Genomic DNA, 24,031 nt, shown 5'->3' on the forward strand with positions numbered 1-24,031 from the left:
AAAGAATCCACCGATCACCTCTTGAAAAAGATCCCAAAAAGAAAACTCCTAGGAATATTATAGCCAGGTGTAAGGGTTATGGGATTTAAAGATCTTCCATGCCCCGTTGGACTTGCTGACGTAGCAGGAAGGGGCGGAGCAAGAGGAAGCGGAAGCCAAACTAGAGTTCCTGTGGTAGCTAGCAGTGGTGGCGACGGCGGCAGAGGCAGCGGCAGCGCGAAGCCCTTTTTGAGTTAGCCAGAATTTCTGCTGAGGACTCCTGCTGAGGACTGCCAGGGGCCAGAGCTGCTGGGAGCGCGCTTCCCAGAGGCTGGGTGGTTGCTGTGAGTGGGGAGAGGAGGACCTTTGCCTGAGGTAGCCTGTTCTGTTTTAAAGGCTTGAAAATATGGGTGCTTTCTACTTTATCTACCTGTGCCAATGTCATAACTACTCTGATGGCTTTCACTTTCTGGTTTTGGGACTCAGTCTTTTGGTATCTTAATAAATTTTCTAGTTTATTCCCCCATATGGCAAGCATGATGTATTTTGTGATGGATAATTATATCAGCATATCTGTAATCTCCATAGGCATTGTGAATATGGCATTGCTGATACATTTGGCGACCAGGATGGGATCACAAAATGTCAGGCCTCTATTTGGAAGCAGCGGGGCTTTAGAGGGAGAAATGGCAATTCCAGGATGGGAGGATTTGCCTTATTCCTCTCTAGCCAGAGAATGGGCTAAAAGCACAGGGCCCTGTGAAAACTGGGAACCAAGGCTAAAAGAGGGAGAACCTGGAGATTTGGAAAGATGTTTGAAAGCAATACCCATAGAACCAGGCAAAGAACTGGCAGGAGTGTGCAGGAGAGGCTGGGTGCTGCTAACAAGTTATCGCCTTATGTGTAAAAGTAGGGATAAGCTGCTGAAGGAAAGAGCTCAGATCGCTAGGGAGTCAGCTGGTTTGCCTGAGGATTCTTCTGTGTCACAGCACTCAGAAGACCAAACTGGAGGGACTCATGTGGTCCAGGAGCAAGCTACTGTTCATGTAGCTAAAAGGAAGCAAAAAACTAGCAGAACGAATGTGCATGCAGCTTTTGTACAGGCTGGGCAGAGTTGCCCTGACAGCTTCCAGGAGAATGTGTGTGAGGAGAATGGAGCAAGGTTAGATGAGGAGTCTTCTAATGTAGAAGCTCTCCCCATACGAAGAAGAAGGCAGGAGAACCACCGAGGCAAAACAGAGTCCAGAATTCCCAGATCAAGGAGAGAATATTACAAGCAGCCAGGAAGAAACAGTTTGAATATTGTGGAAACACGATCAGGATAACCCAGGATCTGGCAGCTTCTACACTGAGGGATCGAAGGGCCTGGAATATGATATTCTGGAGGGCAGAGGAACTGGGATTAAAACCAAGAATCACCTACCTAGCAAAACTGAATATCATGTTTCAGGGGAAAATATGGTCATTCAATGGAATAGAGGACTTTCAAGCATTCTTGCTGAAAAAACCAGAGTTGTATAGAAAATTTGACATTCAGATACAAGAAGCAAGAGAAGCTTGAGAAGGTAAACAGGGAAAAGAAATCATAAGCCACTTATCAAAGTTGAACTACTAACATTCCTACATGGAAAAACAATAATTGTAACTGATAAAACTTTTCTCACTATGAAAATAGTTGAAGGGAATAGAAATGTGTGTGTGTGTCTATATCAGAGGGTATACGGGCATATGAATACATATGTGAATGTGTGTATATATGCTTACAGGTATACATAGATAGAGGGTACAGGACCAATTTAATAGGAAGGGATGATACTTAAAAGGTGAAATTAAGAGGTAGAGACGAATATAATGAGAGGAGATAGAGAGAGACAGAATGGGGTTAAATATCTCATATAGAAGAGGCAAGGGAAAATGGTTACAATGGAGGGGAAGAATGGGAAGGCAAAAGGGAATGGGTCAACCTTATTCTCATTGAATCTGGCTCAGGGAGGGAATGACTCACACACTAAATAGGGTATCTCACCCTACAGGAGAGTAGGGAGGAAGGGGATGAGAGGGGGGGTGATGGGAAGGGAGGACAGGCTGGGGCGGGGAGGGAAGTTAGAAGCACTCACTTTTGAAAAGGGACGGGATCAAAGTAGAGAATAGAACAAGTGGGTGGTGGGATAAGAGGGAGAGAAATATTGTCAGTCTTTTACAATATATCTACTATGTTAATATTTTGCCTTAGCTGCACATATACAATCTATACTGAACTGCTTATCTTCCCAGTAAGGGGGGTGACAAGGGAGGAAGGGAATGAATTCAAAGTTTTAAAATCAAATGTTTAAAATATATATATACTATTATTAATACTATTTTACATGTAATTAGGAAAGAAGATATACAGGCACTGGGGCATAGAAGTCCACCATGCACTACTGGAAAAGTCTAAGGGGGTATGGGAGAGAGCAGGATTGGAGAAGGGGATATCCTGTGGGACTGCTATTTTGGGATGGTGGGTAGGGGAAAAACAGGGAGAAAATTTGTAACTCAAAATCTGGCAGAAATGAATGATGTAAATCAGAAGTTAATAAAGCATTTGAAATATGAATTTTTTAAAAAGGACATAGAATTTTCAGAAATGTTTAGTTGAAGGGGCGGCCAGGTGGCATAGTGAATAGAGCACCGGCCCTGAAGTCAGGAGGACCTGAGTTCAAATGTGGTCTCAGGCACTTAACACACACACACACACACACACACACACACACAAAACAAACTAGCTTTGTGACCTTGGGCAAGTCACTTAACCAACCAATTACCCTCCAAAAAGCAAAAAAAAACTGTTTAGTTGAGTGGTGAGTAGGATGAAAGTTTATGAACAGTTGAAAGAAAATAAGTATCTTTTGCCTTGAAAAGAGAGGACTTGAGAGGATAGAGGATGTGATTGATATTTTCAAATATATCAGAGATTTTTATGTGAAAAAAAGCATTATTCTGTATTGCTTAAAACATTTGAATTGGACCAATTTTATCATAGTTATAGATAATATGTTTTCAGCTCAACCTAGAAAATCTAGACTTTTACCAAAATAGAATTGACTCTTTTATGAAGTAGTGAGAGCTCTCTCTCCCTGAAAGTATTCACTGGACACTGGTTGACCACCTGCCTATCAGAGATGTCATTGAAGGGATTGCTGTATCATGTGGTAAGTAAATTACAAGTTATCTTCCTACTATGAGATTCTGTAGTTTAATTTAGTACATTTCTGTATATATTTCTGAACATAGCATAAGCTTTTCCTTGTTTTGTTCACTCAGTATCTACGTTGTGCTGATCCCATTAGGTTTGTAACATAGCAGTAGGGTCTAGCTTTAGCTGGAGAAAGGTTTATTAGAATATTTTCTGAATTTTCAGTAATGTAATAAATAAATATTAAGGGTACATGTTGGGCTAAATTACCACTAAGTTTCCTTCAAATTCTGGAATTCTTCCCAAGTATTTCCTTAAAAAGCACAAATTCTGAAGAAAGATGTAATTAGCCTCTGGGATTAATTTATTTTATCTCAAAATTATTAGATTGGGAAGTAGAAAGAAGTTTTTTTTCTAGACAAGTAGAGATAATACAGAGTCCCAGGGGTGAAAAATTGAGCAATCATAGAGAAATGTTTTGATATCTTTATGTGGGTATCTTTTTATTTCCTTCCTTTTGTTACCTAGAGGCTCTCTGACAAATTCTTATTAATCCCTAATTTCTACCATTAATGTCTTAATAGAAAACCTTCCTCGCACATCTGTCCCATTATAAACAGAATGTGATATTGAATACTAAAATACTATAATAAAATGTAATGTTCAGTATATCATATTCCATAAGGCTAAAAACTCACAAAGAAAAGCTATACCTCATTATAAATTACATTGTCTGTGGACTTTTTTCAGTGTCCTTATTTGTGCTTGTCCTAGCAATTGAAGTAGATATTTTTCTGCTTTTTAAGAGTTAAATTCATTTGGAGTGTCAGTGGGATTGTTCTCACTTCCTATTACATTAACATGTATAAGTGTTTGTGTTTTGTGAAAAACATCTATTGAATCATATCATTTTGGGCTTTGTTAAAGTCCAGCCTAATCATTTTATGTGATCTTTATGATATATTGCTGTAATCGCCTTACTAATATTTAAATTTTTTTACATTGATATTCATTAGGGAAATTGGTCTATAGTTTTCCTTCTGTTTTGACTCTGCTGGTTTAAGATATCAGGACTGTATTTGTGTCATAGAAGAAGTGTGGTATGACTCCTTTACCTGTTTTTTTCTAAGAGTATATTACTGTAGAACTAATTGTTCTTTAAATGTCTGGTAGGTGTCTTTTGTAAAATCGAGTCCTGAGTTTTTGTTTCTTTAGTAATTCATTTGTGGCTTGTTCAATTTCTTTTCAATAGTAGGGGTATTTAAGTATTCCATTTCTGGGTCTGTTAATCTGGGTAATTTATATTTTTATAAATATTCATTTATTTCACTTAGCTTGTATATAGTTGGGTAAAATAGCTTCTCATAATTTCTTTTATTTTCTTCATTGGTTGTCAATTTATGTTTTTTAGTTTTTGATACTGGTAATATGGTAGTGTTAATGTTTTACATCAAATTAGCTAATGGCTTATCTATTTCAATGGGGGTTCTCTCGAAAAAATATCTCCTTGTTTTATTTATTAGTTCAATGGGTTTTTAAACTTTCAATCTTTTTAATCTCTCCTGTGACTTCAGGATTTCTATCTTGGTGTTTAGTTATTTGTTTTTTAATTTTTTTATTTTCTAGGTTTTTTTTAAATTGCCTGCCCAATTTATTGATCTGTTCTTTATCTTTAATTTATGAAAGCTTTTTAGAGATACATATCTTTCCCCCATGTATTGCTTCAGCTGAATCACCATAAATTTTAGTATGTTGTCTTATTGTTGTCATTATCTTTAATGAAATTGTTTATATAATTTGTTCTTTGGTCCACTTATTCTTTAGTTGTAAGTTATTTGATTTCCAGTTAATTTTTCAGAAGCTTATCTCAGGCTTAACTGGTACCCAACTCTGAGAAATCTAGCATTCTTTCCACTATAGCATAGTATCCTTTACCTTTTCTTGTTTGTTTTAAGATATGTCTATTAAATATTTTTTTTTAAGGATTGTTACTTCCACACTTCATATTTCAAGTGATTTCACAAATGTAGTCAGTGGTTACTCATTTCTCAGATACAGATCATAACCTTTCCATGCCCTTTTATGATTTCATAAATTGCTGTGCCAAAAAAAAAAAATTCACTTCATGGTTATACCTCTCTTAATTTAAACTAGTCCACCAGTCCACTCCCACAAACATTTAAATACCAACAATATGCAAGATACTATGGTGGATACTAGAAAAATAGGCAAAACAAAAACAAATCCATAACCTCAAGGAATTTACATTCTGCAGGTTTTCTGACATAGTCTTCAAGCTTCAGGGTCACCTCCATGACATAATTAGATATCATAGGAGAACTTTGGTTACAGTACATTACTAGCATATCAGTTAAATGACAGAAATCCTTGTCCTTCAAATAATGAATGGGGATAGGTGGGGTAGGGTTACTACTTTAATGCACTGGTTTGAACTTAATGACCAGTATGACTAGAAGCTGAAGCTCATATTCTAAAGTTCACTCAGTCCATTCAGACTGAAAACTCAGTGGCATCTTAGGAAGAATAAATTATCAAATGAGGCTTTCTTCTCCAGAGGGACCTCGGTTTTTTTCAGTATAAAATCCAGAGGACAACCCTTGGGCTAATAAGTAGCAATTGGAGACAGATTTCAGAATTAGAATGGACTGCTTTGTAAGCAATAAATTCTCCATTGTACTTGAATATTTAGAAGGTATTCTACAACATTAGGCTAGATGACTTTTTCCAACTCTGGGAGTAAGAATATCCACTTTTAAACTACAGAGAAATTAGTTTTCATCTTAAATTGAATGATGACTGATGTCACCATCCACTTGTTCTTGTGGATTTACCAAGATCATGGGGCCACTCTTCCAGGCTAAAACCAAGAGAAATCCCACTTATTGTAGAGAAAATAACAGTCAATTGGCTCCAATAAAATTTCACTTTTTTTTCTTTTAGGAATGATGCTGAGAAAGGTAATAAGGCTGATCTCCAAGAGCCATAAGGTGAGTCTTCAACAGATATATAATTCTTTTGCCAAGTTTATATTTTAGTGCAGTTTTTATCCCACATCCAAAATAACATGAGTTTTTGTTTAAATAATGTAATTTGATTAGAAAAACTGAAAGAATTAACAGGGAAACTAATTAATAGTTTCCATAAAGAAGCAAGATAGGAAAATAAATCCACAAAAATCATCATTTTCATATAGCAATAACAAAACCCAGGAGGAAATAAAAGTAAATTTCATCCATAGTAATTATTAAATGCAAAAAATACTTAGGAATCAGTCTACCAAGACACTAAAAACTTAACATAAATACAATTACAAAATACTCTTTAAAGAAATAAAGAATTACTTAAATAATTTTATATTCATTGGCCATGGTTGGACTGAGCCAACATAAAACTAATAGTATTATATACTTAGTTTTATACTAAACAAACTACTATGGAGTACTTTATAAAGCTAGACAAAATAATACTCATTTTCAGGAACAAAAAAGTCTCCTGTCTCAAAGGAAATAACAGCAAACACGAATGAAGAGCGATTTAGACCTCATACTATACAATGAAACAGTAACCTTCAAAACTATTTGGTGCTAGTTAAAAAATAGAAAAGGATATCAGTGAAACAGGCTAAATAAACAAGGACCAGATTTAATTGAAAGCAATAACCCCGTGTTGGATAAACCCACAAATGCAAACTACTTGGGAAAGCCTCCATATTTGATAAGAATTGCTGGGGATAAGGGAAAGCAGTTTAGCTAAAATTGGATTGAAATCAACCCCTAATGGCATGTACCATACTAAACGTTAAAGGATACACAGCTTGAATACAGAAGATCACATCTTTAAAAATTAGAAGAAAATCATAGCAAATACCTTTCACAAGAACAGCTAGAAAGCATATTCTTTGTTTTTCTTTTATTTTTACAAAACCTATATTTCTGTTTTATCTACTCTTATAACAAAGAATGAAAGAAAAAGATAAGAAAAACAGTTCAGTAAGTCTAGGCAATACATTCACAAAATCTGACGTAGTTGGGCTTCTTGGCTGTAGTGGTCCCCTGCCTCTGCAAAGAAGGTAAGGAAGACATCTTCTTGTATCTCTTATTTGAGGCTAGGTTTGGTCATTATAATTTCATAGCATTGTTTCACTTTTTTATTGTTTTTTGCTAATACACATTGTTGGAGTAATTGTGTATGTTGCTTTCCTGGTTCTACTTCAGATTGCTTTAGTTTATGTGTCTTCCCATTCTTCTGCATTCATCATATACTTCCTTTCTTATAGCACAATGATTTTCCATTACGCTTCATGTACCACAACTTGTTTAGCAATTCCCCAGTTGATGGGTATCTACTTTGGTTCTAATTTTTGCTGCAATAAATATTTTGGCAAATGTGGAGACCTTTCTTTTTATTGTCGACCACCTTGGGATACATACCTAGCAGTGGCATCTCTACCAAAAAGGATATAGACATTTTAGTCACTTTTGGAGGGGGGGGGGGTGTAATTCTAATTGCTTTAAAGATTGTTTGGATGAATTCATAGTTTGACCAACAGTGCATTAGTGTGCCCATGTTTCTGCATCCTAGAGGGAGAATTCTTAGACAAACAAGAATAAAGACAGTTACAAAATTGAAGATTCTAGGATTTCTGTTGCATCAAATTGAAATCCTTTCGTATGAATAAAATAGGGCAGCTATTATAGGAGAAATTATTGATGGGTGAAAAGATCTTTGCCCCAGATATCTCAGTTTAAGGGTCTTACCTCCAAAGTATTTATCAGGAATTAAAATAAATACATAAGATCAAGAGTCATTTGGAAACAAATGGTTCTCAAAAGAAAATTAAAACCTGTTAACCAAATGGAAGATTACTCCTTATCAATAATACCAAGAAATTGAAAACCAAAGCAGTCCTGAAGCTTCACCTCAGACCCAGCAAACTGGCCAAGATGACAAGAAATAGATATCATCGATGTGTTGGCAGGGCTATAGGAAGGCAAGCATAACCATTTGAAATTGTGGCTTTTTTTTTTTAAGTGCCTAAAATGTCCATACCCTTGACACAGCAGATTCCACTGTTAGGCATTTACCCCAAGAATGTCAAACATTCAGGAAGAAAGGTTCCATATATCAGAATATTTATAGTTGCATTTTTAGGTGCCCATTCATTAAGAAGGAAGCCTCAGAGCGGCCAGGTAGCACAAGTTACTTAACCCCAATTGCTTAGGGGCGGCCCGGTGGCTCAGTGTGTAAGAGCACTGGCCCCAGAGTTGGGATGACCTGGGATTGAATCCTGGCTCAGATACTTACCACCACACCCAGAAATAACTAGCCATGTAATCTTGAGCAAGTTACTTAACCCCAATTGCTTTAAAAAAAAAAAAAAAGGAAGCCTCAAAAAATGTGATATTCAGTGTTATAGGATATTGCTGGCACTATAAGAAAAAAGGAATATGAAGACTACATAGAAATTGGGAAGGCTTGAATGAAGTAAGCAGTATCATAAAAGCAATATACACAGTAACTACAACAAAGTAAATGAAAGAATAGTCAAATGAAACTTGGTACTGTGTAATTACAAAGACCAACATTGGCCTCAGAGAAGATTTGATAAAATGAACCTCCCTATTCTCATTGCAAAAGTAAAGGCCTATGAGTTTGGCATAATCCCCATATTGTCAAACGCAGTTTATGGGATTGTTGGTTTTATTGAAAAACTTTCCTCCTTGTTTCTTATTCTTTGTTAGAAGAGTTGTCTCCCCGATTTACGGGGTGGGGGAAGAGTTGTTGTTAAATTTGGAAATGATTGTGGTCAAATGACAAAGGGTAATTAATGACATTTTTAGTGCTTTTTGGAGAACAGCAAGTGGCCTGGTGCTTTCAGTGGCAAATTTATACTCAAAAAGGAATCTAAGAATGGTGGTGCCTGAGAAAAAACAGGTTCTAAACTTAACAGTTCAGCACTGTCCCATGGACAAGATTTACTCCAGACATCTTAATAATTATCTGCCTTTTTCCTAATGGAATTTAACAGTCATCTCCTTCTGAACCTCTCCCCTCCCTTGCCAATTAGAAAATATTGCATATATTCATGTCGCTCTTGAATACTACTGGATGTGTAGGAATAAAGCCACATGGGAAGACAGAACAAGGTGTTGAGCTATGGTTCGTTTAGTCTATTGTTGAGCACATTATTGAGATTTTTTTAACGAGGAGTCTTTATACCATTTTTTAAATGCAAAAAAAAAAAAAAAAGGCCTGTTTAGCCCTACAAAATTAAAGCAAGAAGTATTTGTGGTTTGTATTAAAATCCTGGGTTCTGAGATGCCCCTGGCCATGACATGTCAGTGAAACGATGTTGGTTTTATTCCTTAGTTCAGGGTGACCTCTGCTTAATTGACTCATGAATGCTACTCAGCATCTGAGTTCTGAAACTGCAAAGGCAGGGGTGCAGCTGGTTGCACAGACAACTAACTGAGTGATACCATATTTCACATATAAACCTGTGAGAAGTAAACAAAAAAAAAATATTTCCTAGCCTTTGATTTGCTGAATGAAGAAAGGCATGACTGATAAAGTCATGAGATTACTGTAGAAATAGCACCACCCTGTGGCCATTCAGAATCTCTCTGGTTTTTCAAGTGCTAGTGTTGTCATTTAAAGCTTAAGTTCATGTGTCTTTTTTTATCCCATGTTCCTTTTTCCCTGTATTAATAAGTATTTCTGCCATAGTGAGGTGTTTTTTCCCAATTAAGCCAAATTTCAGGAATACCTTTGCTTTAATAGCCAGTAAAGTAAATGTAGATTTAAATACATTTCTTGTCAGCCAGTTATATTATTTGAGCATCCATTGTATGCACAGCACCCACTGCAAAATGTTGTTTGTAGCTACAGAAGAAATGAACCTCAGCAAACTTAGACTCTGAAGAGATCTGCTGCTCTAAATACTGTTAATTAGTGAGATGCAAATCAAAACAACTCTGAGGTACCACATCACACCTATCAGATTGGCTGACATGACAAAACAGGAAAATGATAAATGTTGGAGATGTGGGAAAGTTGGATCACTAATTCAGTATTGGTGGAGCTGTGAGCTAATCCAGTCATTCTGGAGAGCAATTTGGAACTATGCCCAAAGGCTATAAAAATGTGCATACCTTTTGACTCAGCAATACCACTTCTAGGTCTGTATGCCAAAGAGATCATTAAAATGGAAAAAGGACCCACATATACAAAAATATTTATAGTAGCTCTTTTTGTGGTGGCCAAGACCTGGAAATTGAGGGGATGCCCATCAACTGGGGAATGGCTGAACAAATTGTGGTATATGAATGTAATGGAATAATATTATGCAATAAGAAATGATGAACAGGCTGACTCAGAAACACCTGGAAAGATTTATATCAATGATGCTGAGTGAAATGAACAGAACCAAGAGAACATTGTTCACAGAAACAGCCTTATGTGTGATGACTGATTTTGATAGACTTAACCCTGCTCAGCAATGCAAGAACCTAAAACAATCCCAAAAGACTCATGATGGAAAAACCCACCCACATCCAGAGAAAGAACTGTGGAGTTGTAATGCAGAGCAAAGCAGACTAATTTTTTTTTTGTTTGTTTTGTTTTTCTTTCTCTTTCTCATGGCTTCTCCTATTCATTAGAATTCTTCTATGCAATATGACTAATGTGAAAATGTTTTTAATCAGAATGTATGTGTAGAGCCCATATCAGATTGCATGCCATCTTCAGAAGGGATGGGGAGAAATTTTTAAACTTACAGAAGTGAATGTTGAAAACTAAAAATTAATTAATTAATGGGAGAGGGAGATCTGGTGGTTTTCAGAGAATAATTATCAGTTTAAAGTATATGTATTTCCCAAAATTACTTGAATCTAGGATTTTAATAGTTGTAATACTTTTATGAACATGCATTGTTACTATTTTAATTTTACTTTTTCTATTTTTCTAAAAATTTAAGTATCTGTTGCTGTCACATGCATATGCTTTGGGGACATACAAAAGGTGACCTGTCCCCTTTAATCTTATAATCAGACATGTAGGGGTGGTAGTGCAATACATTATAGGCAGTCTGCAGCTTACAAAACAGGTTGTGTTTCTAAGGTTTGGTTATTTGGAATTTGGACAACAGTTTGTTCACATAGATAATAACATAAATGTGGCAACTCACAAAATCTTATTTAATCCACAAGGTAACTAAACTGTACTACTGATCAGATGGGCCTGAGCTGTGGGTTCATGTCGACTGTTCTCCCAGACAAAATTTTGAGATAGGAATAATTAATCTCAATATGCATGTAATCCTGGATACTCCTAGGTGTTTTGTGTCTTCTGTGTATGTTTCTCTACATCATTAATTAAAATGTTAAGCAGCACAAAGCTAAACAGAAATTCCTGAGACAAGACACTAGAAACTATCATCTAATCATTAATGACTAACTGTATGGCTCCAGCTGTTCCACCATTTCCCAATCAGCCTAGATGTTGTCATCATCTTGGGGGAACTTGGTGGTGCAATGGATAGAACACTGAGCCTGGAGTTAAGAAGATCTGAATTCGAATTTGACCTCAAACAATAATCTCTGTTTGCAGAGCGGATAGGTGGCGCAGTGAATAGAGCCCCGGCCCTGGAGTTAGGAGGACCTGAGTTCAAATCCAGCCTCAGACACTTAACACAAAAACTAGCCATGTGACCTTGGGCAAGTTACTTAATACCAATTGCCCTCCAAAAAGCAAAAAAAGAAAGAAAGAAAATCTCCATTTGCTTCAGTTTCCTGATCTATAAAATGGGGATAATAATAGTAGCTGTTTCCCAGGGTTGTTGTGAGGATCAAATGAGATAATAATTATAAAGTGCATAGCACTGTGACTGGCATAGAGCAGGCACTATATAAATGTTAGCTATCATTATTGGGTTTTTTCTTTTTTTATTAATTTATTTTTACTTTTCAGCATTCACTTACACAAGATTTTGAGTCCAAATTTTCTCCCCATCTCTCCTCTTTCCCCACCCCAAGATAGTGTGCATTCTGATTATCCCTTTCCCCATTCTACCCTCCCTTCCATCACTCCCCTCCACCTTCTTTTATCCCTTTCTCTTCTATTTTCTTGTAGGGCAAGATATATTTTTGTACCCCATTGCCTGTATATCTTATTTCCCAACTGCTTGTAAAAACAATTTTTAGCATTCGTTTTTAAAACTTTGAGTTCCACATTCTCCCTTCTTGCCTCCCCCCTACCTTCATTGAGAAAACAAGCAATTCTATATAGGTTGTACATGTGTATTCATGCAAAACACTTCCATAACAGTCATATTGTGAAAGACTAACTATATTTCTCTCCATCTTATCTCACCCCCGTTTATTCTATTGACCCTGACCCTCTTCAAAAGCATTTGCTTCCGATTAACCCCTCCTCCCTTTTGCCCTCCCTTCTATTATCCCCCCCCCCATCTTATCTCCTTCCACCCTACTTCCCTATAGGGTAAGATAGATTTTCATGCCCAATTGGGTATATATGTTATTCCCTCCTTAAGTCAAATCCAGTGAGAATAAGGTTCATTCATTGCCTTTCACCTCCCCCATCTTCCCCTCCATTATAAAAAGCTTTTCATCAAGAATGCTTGAAAGTTGGGGCGGCCAGGTAGCACAGCGAGTAAGAGCACTGGCTCCAGTGTTGAGAAGACCTGGAGATCGAATCCCGGGCTCAGACACTTAGCACCTACCCAGAAACACCTGGCCATGTAACCTTGAGCAAGTTACTTAACCCCAATTGCTTAGGGGCGGCCAGGTGGCTCAGTGAGTAAGAGCACCGGCTCCAGTGTCGGGATGACCTGGATCAAATCTGGGCTCAGATACTCAGTACCACACCCAGAAATAACTGGCCATGTAACCTTGAGCAAGTTAATTAACCCTGATTGCTTTAAAAAAAAAAAAAAAAGAATGCTTGAAAGTCCTCTATTTCGTTGAATGTCAATTTTTCCCCTTGAAGGATTATACTCAATTTTGCTGGGTAGCTGATCTCTTGGTTTTAACCCTCTCTCCTTTGACCTCCAGAATATCATATTCCAAGCTCTCTAATCCCTTAATGTAGAAGCTGCTAAATTTTGTGTTATCTTGATTGTGTTTCCATAATACTTGAATTATTTCTTTCAGACTGTTTGCAATATTTTCTCCTTGACCTGAGAACTCTGGAATGTGGCTACAAAATTCCTAGGAGTTTTCCTTTTGGGGTATCATTCAGGAGGTGATCAGTGGATTCTTTCCATTTCCATTTTTACCTTTGATTCTAGAATATCAGGACAGTTTTGCTTGATATTTTTTTTTTGAAAAATTATGTCTAGACTCTTTCTGATCATGGCTTTCAGGTAGTCTAATAATTTTTTAATTATCTCTCCTAGATTTGTTTTCTAGGTCATTTGTTTTTCCAGTAAGATATTTCACATTGTCTTCTATTTTTCCATTCTTTTGGTTCTGTTTTATAATTTCTTGATTTATCATAAAGTCATTAGCTTCCATTTCCTCCATTCCAATTTTTAAGAAATTATTCTCTTCATTGAACTTTTGGACCTCCTTTTCCATTTGCCCAGTTCTGTTTTTCAAGGCATTCTTCTCCTCATTGACTTTTTGGAAGTCTTTTGTGATTTTCTTCATCATTTTTTGGAGGGGGGTAGGGCAGGGCAGTTGGGGTTAAGTGATTTGCCCAAGGTCACATGCCTAGTAAGTGTTAAGTGTCTGAGGCCAGATTTGAATTCAGGTCCTCCTGACTCCAGGGCTGGTGCTTTTTTTATTCTCTGTGCCACCTAGCTGCCCCATTTTTGGGTCTCTTTTAGCAAACTATTTAATCATTCTTCATTATTTTCTTGCATCGCTCTTATTTCTCTTCCCAAATTTTCCTTTACTTCTCTTGATTTTCAAAATCTTTTTTGAGCTCTTCCATGGCCTGAAACCAATTCATATTTTCCTTAGAGGCTTTGGGTATGGGAACTTTGACTTTGTTGTCTTCTTCTGATTGTATGTTTTGATTTTCCTTGTCACCAAAGTAAGATTCTATCGTCTGAGTTTTTCACACTGCTCATTTTCCCAGCCAATTACTTGACTTTTTAGCTCTTTGTTAAGGTAGTACCCTGCTTCCAATGTGGAAGGTGTATATTTCTAGGGACCTGTAAATTTTCAGTTCTTCCAAGGTTCTGTGATCAAGGGAGAGGTGTTGTGTTACTCTTCTCCTGGCCTGTGCTGTTCTGTGAGTGACCACAAGCACTCTTTTCTGCTTTGTAACAGTGAGGAGGTTTCCCTCTCAACTTCAACCATAAGCTTCGCCAGGCCAATGGTCCTTCTCACCCCAGGACTACCACTTACTCAGGACCGGGACCCAGATCCAAACACAGGCAAAGCAAGAGAATCCTGCCTCAGCACCAGCAGAGAGATTCCCACAACCCCTCTCTGATCAGCTGCTTCATCCCCTTCATTGTCTGTGGGCTGAGAGCTCCAGAAACAACTGCTGCTGCCACTGCCACCATCACCCAGCATGGGGCCAGACCACACTCCTCTGTCACCCAGGTCCAACAGACCTTTCCTACTGGCCTCATAAGTTGTCTTTGGCATTGTGGGTTGAGCAGTCTGAAAACCACCATAGCTGTCCTGAAACCTGCTCCAAGTTCCCCTGGGCCCAGTCTTTGCTGGTATAGCCCACACTGGACTGAGCTCTTCTTTCAGACTGTTGGCAACAGACCTTTCCTGTCAACCTTCCAGGTTGTCTTGGGCTGGAAATTTGTTTCACTCTGTCATTTTGTTGGTTCTGCTGCTCTAGAATTTGTTTAGAGTCATTTTTTTTTTAAAGCAATTGGGGTTAAGTAACTTGCTCAAGGTTACATGGCCAGTTATTTCTGGGTGTGGTGCTAAGTATCTGAGACCAGATTCGATCCCCAAGTCATCCCGACACTGGGTCCAGTGCTCTTACTCGCTGAACCACCTGGCTGCCCCTAAGCAATGGGGGTTAAGTAACTTGCTCAAGGTTACATGGCCAGGTTAGAGTCATTTTTTATAGGTATTTGGAGGGGCTTGGGGGAGAGCTTAAGTGAGTCCCTGCTTTTACTATGCCATCTTGGCTCCTGCCCTCTATCATTGTTTAAACTATTAACTAGACCACATTATATTTTTTTCCCACAAGAATATTGTGTCTTTGTGAACTGTTTTCCTAATATATAGGCAAATTATATCTATAACCTTCCCACATCTGTAAATCCTGCTAAAAAAAATTAAATTAACGTGCCAGGACCTATTCTTGATAAAAACAATGCAGGCTCTTTCTGGTCACATCTTCCCTTTCTTAGTTCACTAACTATCACTCTAATACATTACAGAAAAAATAATAGGAGTATTGGTACATTATAGAATTTTGCTAGATATTGAAATCAAGTCCACTTGCCTGTGGTTTGTGAGATCAATTAACTGCCATTTTTGAAAATTAGGAAAAAAATTGTCCTTTGTCTCTTTCACTTCTTTCCCCATTCTTTATAATCTCAGATACAATTGAGGGTGGCCTCATAATCACATATACCACATTTTTTAATGCCTTGGAATGTACTTCAACTGGGCCTGTTGATGATGGCTTATCAAGAAGAGCTAGGTAGCTTAGGGTTTGTTTTGCTTTGTTTGTCCTGTTTTGCTTAACTATCTTGAGTTTCGGGTCCCTATTACTCATGTTAAAATTTTATTTCATGTATACCTTTTGTTCTTACAACATTGTCATTTGTGGAAAGTACCTCTCCTCCAGGTTGAAGCTTCCCTTGCAACATAAGAACATCAAGCATGTATATACATCGATCTCATCTGAAAATGTGTTCGATATTCTTCCTTTTAGTAGTCATAGTCCTATGGCTTTAATAGCTAAGAATTCAGTATCTTTTTAGTGATTTTTTCACCTGGATTGTTTTGGTTTTTCTAGCTTATTTTGGTTCTATGTATTTTACTCCATCATTTTATGAAGAATTCAGGGCTTCTTAAACTTTCCACCCATGACCTCTTCAGCGATCCATATGGGGTCTCAGCCCACATTTTAAGAAGCACTGGATAGATCATTCAGAGCTTCTTCTTTTTCTTCTTCTTCCTCTTCTTCTTCCTCTTCTTCTTCTTCTTCGGAAGGTAGGGCAATTGGGGTTAAGTTATTTGCCCAGGGTCACATGGCTAGTAAGTGTTAAGTGTCTGGGGCCAAATTTGAACTCAGATCCTACTGACTCCAGGGCCAGTGCTCTATTCACTGCCCCACCTAGCCACCCCCCACAATTTCTTTGAATTCCTCATTAATAATTTCTCCCTACACAATAATAGTGCCTTATATTCATGTAACAGTTTATTTCAGCCATTACCCAGCTGATGTTCACATACTTTGCTTCTAATTCTTTGCTACCACAAAGTGGTATTAGGAATATTTTGGTTTATATTCCTATTAGTTTTTGTTCTCTACCTTTCTTAATCTAAAAATCATGCTTCTTGTCAGAAAAAACAGGAGTGAAGCAAATTGAGCAGCACCACCTTATCTCTATAGGTTATCCCATCTTTAATCCACTTATCTGCATCAGTCTCTTTACATAACATCCTCCCTGCATTCTCCCTTCCTCTTCACAGGAATTGTTTTCCTTTTCATCTTTAGAATTTCATTCTTGAAAACTCTCCATTCCTCCTGAATTGGCTTTCCCTGTAGAATTATAGGCCAAAGGATCCTACTTGTCCTTTCTCTGAAACCTTTAAAATCTGCTCTGCCAAAACAGAGGACTTATTCGATTCCACTTGACTGCTCTCTTTCTCATTTCTAAGATGCAATCAAGCAAATGATTTTTTCTTTTAATTGAGAATTAGATCCAGACTAGAAATTCCCCTCATTGGTTTCCCAATCTTTTGAATGATAATTTTCTTTAAAGCAAGTTGGAAATGTTTACATATTCTGCTTTTGTCAGAGAACTCTATTAAATATCCCCCCAGCACTATTACATTGTGCATAAATGCTAGTCTTATAATCATTTTCCAGAACCCTTCATCTATTATTTCTCTCTGTCTCCAATGTCAGGAGAAAAGAAAGGAAAGGATAGCTGGTATAGGTATAGGTAAGTCTGTAATAGAAATTGGAGAACAAATGCTCCTGCTTATGTATTCTTTTGTGTGATAAAGGATAAGTTATACTAGAATGTAAAGGGCAAAGGTAGGGAAGGAGTCATTAGATAGGGCAGTTAAATGAAGAAGATTTTTGTAATTGAACTACCACTGGGCATGGATTGGGAAAAGAAACAAGATGAAAATGGAGAGGAAGAGATATAGATAGTCAACAGACAAAGAACATTAATGTGGAAAGCACCATGCTAGTGCTGGGAATACAGATAGAAAAAAAGAAAAGACAGTCCCCGCCCTCAAGTAGCTTACATATGAATGGAGAACACTATATACAAAAGAAAGCTGAAAGAAAAGCTATGGAGGAGGTATTAGGAAAGAAGTCCAAAATGAATAAGACCAGTGGGAAATGAGATATCTGAGGAGGAAGTGTCACAAAGAGCATGTGACACATGAAAATAATATTTAAAGAAAATTATTCGGACAGCTTATGTGGAGGGAGGATGGAGTAGAAGAGAACTGGGTTAAAGTTAGGGAAACCTGCTACGAAGCTAATTTTTAAAATACTCTAGGTTGAAATGACTGTGGTGATTATGGATGGGTGAAAATACAGAGAAGGGAGCATATTTACGAAACAGTACAGCAAAATTGGTAGAATGACATGACTGATTAGATAGGTATAATAAAAAAAGAGAAGAGAATACAAAATAATTGTGGGATTACAAACCATAAAACTGAAAGGGTACCATTATCTAGTGTGGTATAAGAGAGCCCTGGATTTGGAGTTAATAGCCCTGGTTGCTGCCACTTATTATCTGTATTACTTTGAACATGATCCTTTGCCTCTTTTTCCTCAACTGTAGAATGAGAGGGCTGGATTAAACAATCTCTACAGTCCCTTTCAGCTCTCAGTTTGTGGTCCTATGATCCATGTTGAAGTTGACAGAATGTTTTAGTTATACGCTTCTAGAGACCAAGAACAAGCTCATCGACTTCTTTTGTAGCTCCTCACCACACTTAGTATAGCCCTTTGTTTTTAATAAATATGCAGATTCTTACAAAAGAAGGCAAAAGACTTTATCTCATTTGTCTTCAAAATGTCTTTTCACTTAAGTGATGTAACAGTGACAAGTACTGTTGGGGGAACTCAGAGGTTGATAAAGTGTGATTACAAATGAGAAGCAGCACAGAATAGGAAGTAAATAGCTTACCTTAGAATAGTAAGAGCTAAATTCAAGGTTTACCACTGACCCATACTGACCATGTGATCCTGGACAAATTATCCATCTTCAGAGTGTCCCAGGAAAATTTCTAGATTATAGGTTTCAGAAGGTGCTGATCTGCATTGATAGAGCAGTTTTACTCTGAGAGGTATTCCCTGTATGTACTATATCTAGCTATCTACACACACACGCACACACACACTTTATATGTATCTTAACTTCCTCCATCCCTAAAGTTTAAATTAATTAATTGCTCAAGGCTATACTAAAATTAAGCTTGAATTTGCATTCTGTCCCAAACCAAGTTAGTGATATTGGCTTTCTTTTCTAAAATTTGCAAGAATTAAGATAAAAATTAGAATATTCTACTGCATTTTAATCTCTTTGCTTTTCACCTATAGGTATCAATACCACTTGGGTAAATAAAGTCACATAACCTGGTGTAAGACAAATGGTCTCTGTATTGAAGAGATAGATACAAAGTATTAAAGAAGGTTTAGTGTTTAATTTGTGGGTATCAGCTCTTGTGTCATCTTTGACTTTTTAAAATAATATTTTATTCTTTTTCCCAATTACATGTAAAAATAATTTTTAACTTTTTTTTGTTGTTTTTTTTTGAGTTCCAAATTCTCCCTCTCCCTCCCTTTCTTACCTTCTCTAAGAAGGTAAGCAGTCTGATAGAGGTTATACTTGTGCAATCATGTAAAATATTTCCAAATTAGTCTTTTTTGAAGGAAAACTCTATAACCAAAAAAGAAAGTAAAAAATAGTATGCTTCAGTCTGCACTCAGACTCCATCATTTCTTTCTTTGGAAGCAGATAGCAATTTTCTTTTTTTTTCTTTTTTTTTAATGCTTTATTAACTTCTGATTTACATCATTCGTTTCCGCCAGATTTTGAGTTGCAAATTTTCTCCCCATTTTTCCCCTACCCACCACCCCAAAATAGAAGTCCCACAGGATATCACCTCCTCCAGTCTGCTCTCTCCCATATTTTCTCCCATACCCCTTTCGACTTTTCCAGTGGATCTCTATGCCTTACATCTTATTTCCCAATTACATTTAAATAGTATTAATAATAGTATACATATATATTTGAATATTTGATTTTAAAACTTTGAATTCCAAGGGGTGGCCAGGTGGCTCAGTGAGTAAGAGCACCGGCTCCAGTGTCGGGATGACCTGGATCAAAATCCGGGCTCAAGATACTCAGCACCACACCCAGAAATAACTGGCCGTGTAACCTTGAGCAAGTTACTTAACCCCGATTGCTTTAAAATATATATATATATATATATATATATATATAATAAAAAAAAAAACTTTGAATTCCAGATTCATTTCCTTCCTTTCTTGTCACCCACCCTTACTGGGAAGATAAGCAGTTCAGTATAGGTTGTACATGTGTGGCTAATGCAAAACAATAACAGAGTAGATATATTGTAAAAGACTTACCATATTTCCCTCCCTCCTATCCCACCTCCCACTTGTTCTACTTTGATCTGTCCCTTTTCAAAAGTGGGTGCTTCCAAATTCCCTTCCCCCCCAGCCTGCCCTCCCTTCCATCATCTCCCCTCTCATCCCCTTCCCCCCCTATTCTCCTGGAGGGTGAGATACATTATCTAGTGTGTATTTCATTCCCTCCTCAAGCCAAATTCAATGGGAATAAGGTTGATTCATTCCCTTTTGCCTTCCTATTCTTCCCCTCCATTGTAACCATTTTCCCTTGCCTCTTCTGTATGAGATAGTTTACCCCAATCTGTCTCTCCCCATCTCCTCTCATTATATTCCTCTCTCACCTCTTAATTTCACCTTTTAAGTATCATCCCTTCCTGTTAAATTGGTCCTGTGCCCTCTATGTATACCTGTAAACATATATACACATTCACATATGTATTCATATGCCCATATACCCTCATATATAGACATATATGTATATTCCTTTCAACTACTGAGAAAAGTTTCATAAGTTACAATTATTCTTTTTCCATGTAGAAATGTTAATAGTTCAGCTTTGATAAGTGGCTTATGATTTCTTTTCCTTGTTTACCTTCTCAACCTTCTCTTGCTTCTTGTATCTGAATGTCAAATTTTCTGTTTAACTCTGGTTTTTTTCAGGAAGAATGCTTGAAAATCCTCTATTCCACTGAATGACCATATTTTCCCCTGAAACATGATATTCAGTTTTGCTGGGTAGGTGACTCTTGGTTTTAATCCCAGCTCCTTTGACCTCCGGAATATCATATTCCAAGCCCTTCGATCCCTCAGTGTAGAAGCTGCCAGATCCTGGGTTATCCTGATTGTGTTTCCACAATATTCAAATTGTTTCTTCCTGGCTGCTTGTAATATTCTCTCCTTAATCTGGGGATTCTGGAACCTGGCTATAATATTCCTAGGAGTTTTCTTTTTTGGGATCTTTTTCAGGAAGTGATCAGTGGATTCTTTCAACCTCTGTTTTGCCCTCTGGTACTAAAACATCAGGGCAGTTTTCTTTGAGAACTTCCTGGAGGATGATTTCTAGGTTCTTAGTTTGATCATGGCTTTCAGGTAGTCCAACAATTTTTAAATTATCTCTCCTGGATCTATTTTCCAGGTTATTGGTTTTTCCCATGAGGTATTTCACATTGCCTTCTATTCTTTCATTTATTTGGATCTCTTTAACAGCATCTTGATTTCTCATAGTCATTAGCTTCCATTTGCTCCAGTCTAATTCTGAAGCAATGATTCTCCTCAGTGAGCTTTTGAGATTCTTTTTCCATCTGGCAAATTCAGCTTTTTAAGGCATTCTTCTCCTCATTGCCTTTTTGAGCCTCTTTTGCCATTTGAGTTAGTCTATTTTTCAAGGTGTGATTTTCTTCAGGCTGTTGACTCTCATTTCATAATTTTCTTGCATCCTTCTCATTTCTCTTCCCAATTTTTCCTCCACTTCTCTTATCTGCTTCTTAAGGTCCTCTATGGCCTGTAACCAGCTCGTATTTTCCTTTGAAGCTTTTGGTGCAGGAGTTCTGACTTCACTGTCTTCCTCCTGTTCCATGCTTTGCTCCTTTTTGTCCCCAAAATAGGAGTCTAATGTTGGAATCTTCTGTCTGCTTTGTTTCCTTTGCCTGGTCATGTCGCCCCTCAGTCACTTGAACCCTGGGCTTTTTGCCACAGTAGGACTCTGCCACCAGACAGGGGAGCTTTCATCCCAAACGCTCGGGTTTTCTCAGCTGCCAGAGGTATTAGATGGTGCCCTCTCTGAGGTCTCCACATGCTCTGGCAAGCTGGACACACACCCCAGGACCTCCACCCTAGACAGCAGTCCAGATCCAAGAAGGTTAAAGGAAGAGCGATTACCCCTCAGACTGGTACTTGGTCCCCCCTACAGTCTGCAGGCCAGGAACTGAAGCTGCCACATGGCGCTGGCTGGCTATGCCGGCATCTCAGCAGCTTCTCGCCCCAGGGACAAAAGCCACACACTCCCACTTACTGGGTCCCAAAGTCCAGACTGCACTGATCTCTTACTTTGTCCTTCACATCTATGTGTTGATAAATCTGGAAACGGCCACAGCTGCTGGTGATCTGGAGTCCCTCTGGCTGGCAGCTGGTCAGACCCATCCTGGGGCTAAAGCCTCAGGCGTGGGGCTGGCTGATTCTCTATGTCATTTTGTGGGTTCTGTAGCTCCAAAGTTTGTTTAGAGTTCCCTTTTTACATGGATTGGGGAAGGTGGAAGCCAGAGCAACGGGGGGAGGTTCTGCTTCTCCTGAAAGTGTTTTGCTTGAACATAACTCTTATTCTCAAGTTCAAGAAAAAGGTTCTCCTTTTGACCTTTTCCTTGAAATTTGCTGCCTGAAATCTCTCATTCTGCCTCTTCCAACAAGATGTTCAGCATGTTCTAGAGTGAATTTCCTGCAGAGTAGTTTGTATTCACTTAGCTGAGTACTTCAGATATTCCTTTATTGCATGGTTTTAATGAAAGATTCTTTTTTTTTTTAAGCAATTGGGGTTACGTAACTTGCTCAAGGTTACAAGGCCAGTTATTTCTGGGTGTGGTGCTAAGTATCTGAGCCTGGATTTGATCCCAGGTTATCCCGACACTGGGGCTGGTGCTCTTAACTCACTGAGCCACCTGGCCGCTCCTTAATGAAAGATTCTTTATGCTAGGGCACTGCTAGCAAGAAAGTCAAATCAGGGAGTGTAATTATAAATATCAAATAGTGGGGAACATTCCACTAATCCCCTGATAATTGAGGTGATTATGGATTACTAGACAGCTCCAAATTGCATAGTTGTAGCTACCATTCATCACTGTAGGTAGGAACATTATGGGACATTCCCAGAAATGAAGCATTAATAGCTATGCTATGCTCCTAAATTGTTTCTTAATGGGATCACTTATTTAGGTACAAGATTTAAACCTGAAATGGCAGCACATGGATTGGGATGAATCAAAGGAAGTGAGAATAATTCAGGGAAACTTACAGAAGAAAAATACAAATAAGAGTAGAGTCTTTTCCCAATCACTTCAAACATAATTCTCACTGTGGTGACATTTTGCCAGCACAGCACCCTGACCTTCATGGCAGTCATAAAATGCCCAATGGTGGCCAGATTGTCACAGCCGGTTAATTTCCTTTACAGTTGGACCCAGGGCGCTTTCTGCATGTGGGCACCAGGGTATCACAAAACGTTGCTGTCGGTCTGGATGCCCAGGTTCCAAGTGAGAAATCCAGAACCATTTCTCGAACTCAAGAGAACGACCCGGTAAGTTTATAAGATAGCCTTTATGTTTCTGATTTCATCTCAGTATGTAGCATTTCCTGTTTAGAAGAATAGCTTAATTATCCAGCCCAACCACTTCATTTTATAGGTGAAAAAAATGAGATTTAGAGAGACAAAGCAATGTGTCCAAAATCACACAGGTAATGAGTTATCCTTTGGTGCCAGACCCAGGTCTCTGTAATGGAATGCAATAAATTCTTGTTGACTTCAGTTACATTCAAGGATAGGATTATACTCATTGTGCAGAGGTTAAAACTCATATGCCCTGCCTGTGGTCACATGGATAACAAAAGAAAAATCTCGCTTTCCTTATCCTTTGACCAGTGTCCTTTTCCTCTCCTTCTTAATGCTACCAAGACAGAACTCTTTAAAGAGGGAATCATTTTGAGTCAACATGAGACCCAAAACCATTCAGGGAAGCTTGACAAAGCTATAGCTGGTTCAGGTCCTATTAGAATAAGTATTGATCTCTTCTTTCTTCTTCCTCTTGTATTGTTGCTCTTAAATAAAATGAGCGGTGTGGTCTCTTCTTAAATGTGAAAAACTTGGCATTCAACAGCATTTCTTCTTCCCTTCCCCATTTCACCCAAAATATCTTTTCAACTAAGTTAATGAAGAATATGAGGAAGAAAAAAATTTATCTACATGCTCCAAAATATAATTATTATAGATTCCAAGCTTTTCATGCTTTCAGTCCTCACCTTTCTCACAGATACAAAATAAAGTAAAATGAACAGTCTTTAAAGGTGCCTTTT

The 24,031-nt window shown here is 37.9% G+C and overlaps 1 protein-coding gene across 7 annotated transcripts in view; it reads left to right on the forward strand.

Annotated features, from left to right (window-relative positions):
• Window positions 1–24,031, forward strand: part of DAP3 (death associated protein 3) — a 60,074-nt gene that overhangs the window by 22,295 nt on the left and 13,748 nt on the right. For 5 of the 7 annotated variants that reach the window (XM_069078231.1, XM_069078230.1, XM_069078229.1 and 2 more), the window contains 2 exons: window positions 6,116–6,162; window positions 23,136–23,258. In XM_069078231.1, coding sequence (XP_068934332.1) covers window positions 6,118–6,162; window positions 23,136–23,258 — 168 coding nt within the window. In that variant the 5' untranslated portion in view covers window positions 6,116–6,117. Of the gene's footprint in view, window positions 1–3,102; window positions 3,171–6,115; window positions 6,163–20,632; window positions 20,708–23,135; window positions 23,259–24,031 lie in introns of those variants that run through there. The other 2 variants (XM_069078233.1, XM_069078234.1) reach the window with 2 other exon arrangements.

The sequence above is a fragment of the Petaurus breviceps genome, unplaced genomic scaffold, assembly GCF_028583685.1.
Source record: "Petaurus breviceps papuanus isolate PSGF00001 unplaced genomic scaffold, PetGlider_PUasm1.0 91023, whole genome shotgun sequence".
Taxonomy (NCBI): Eukaryota; Metazoa; Chordata; class Mammalia; order Diprotodontia; family Petauridae; genus Petaurus; species Petaurus breviceps.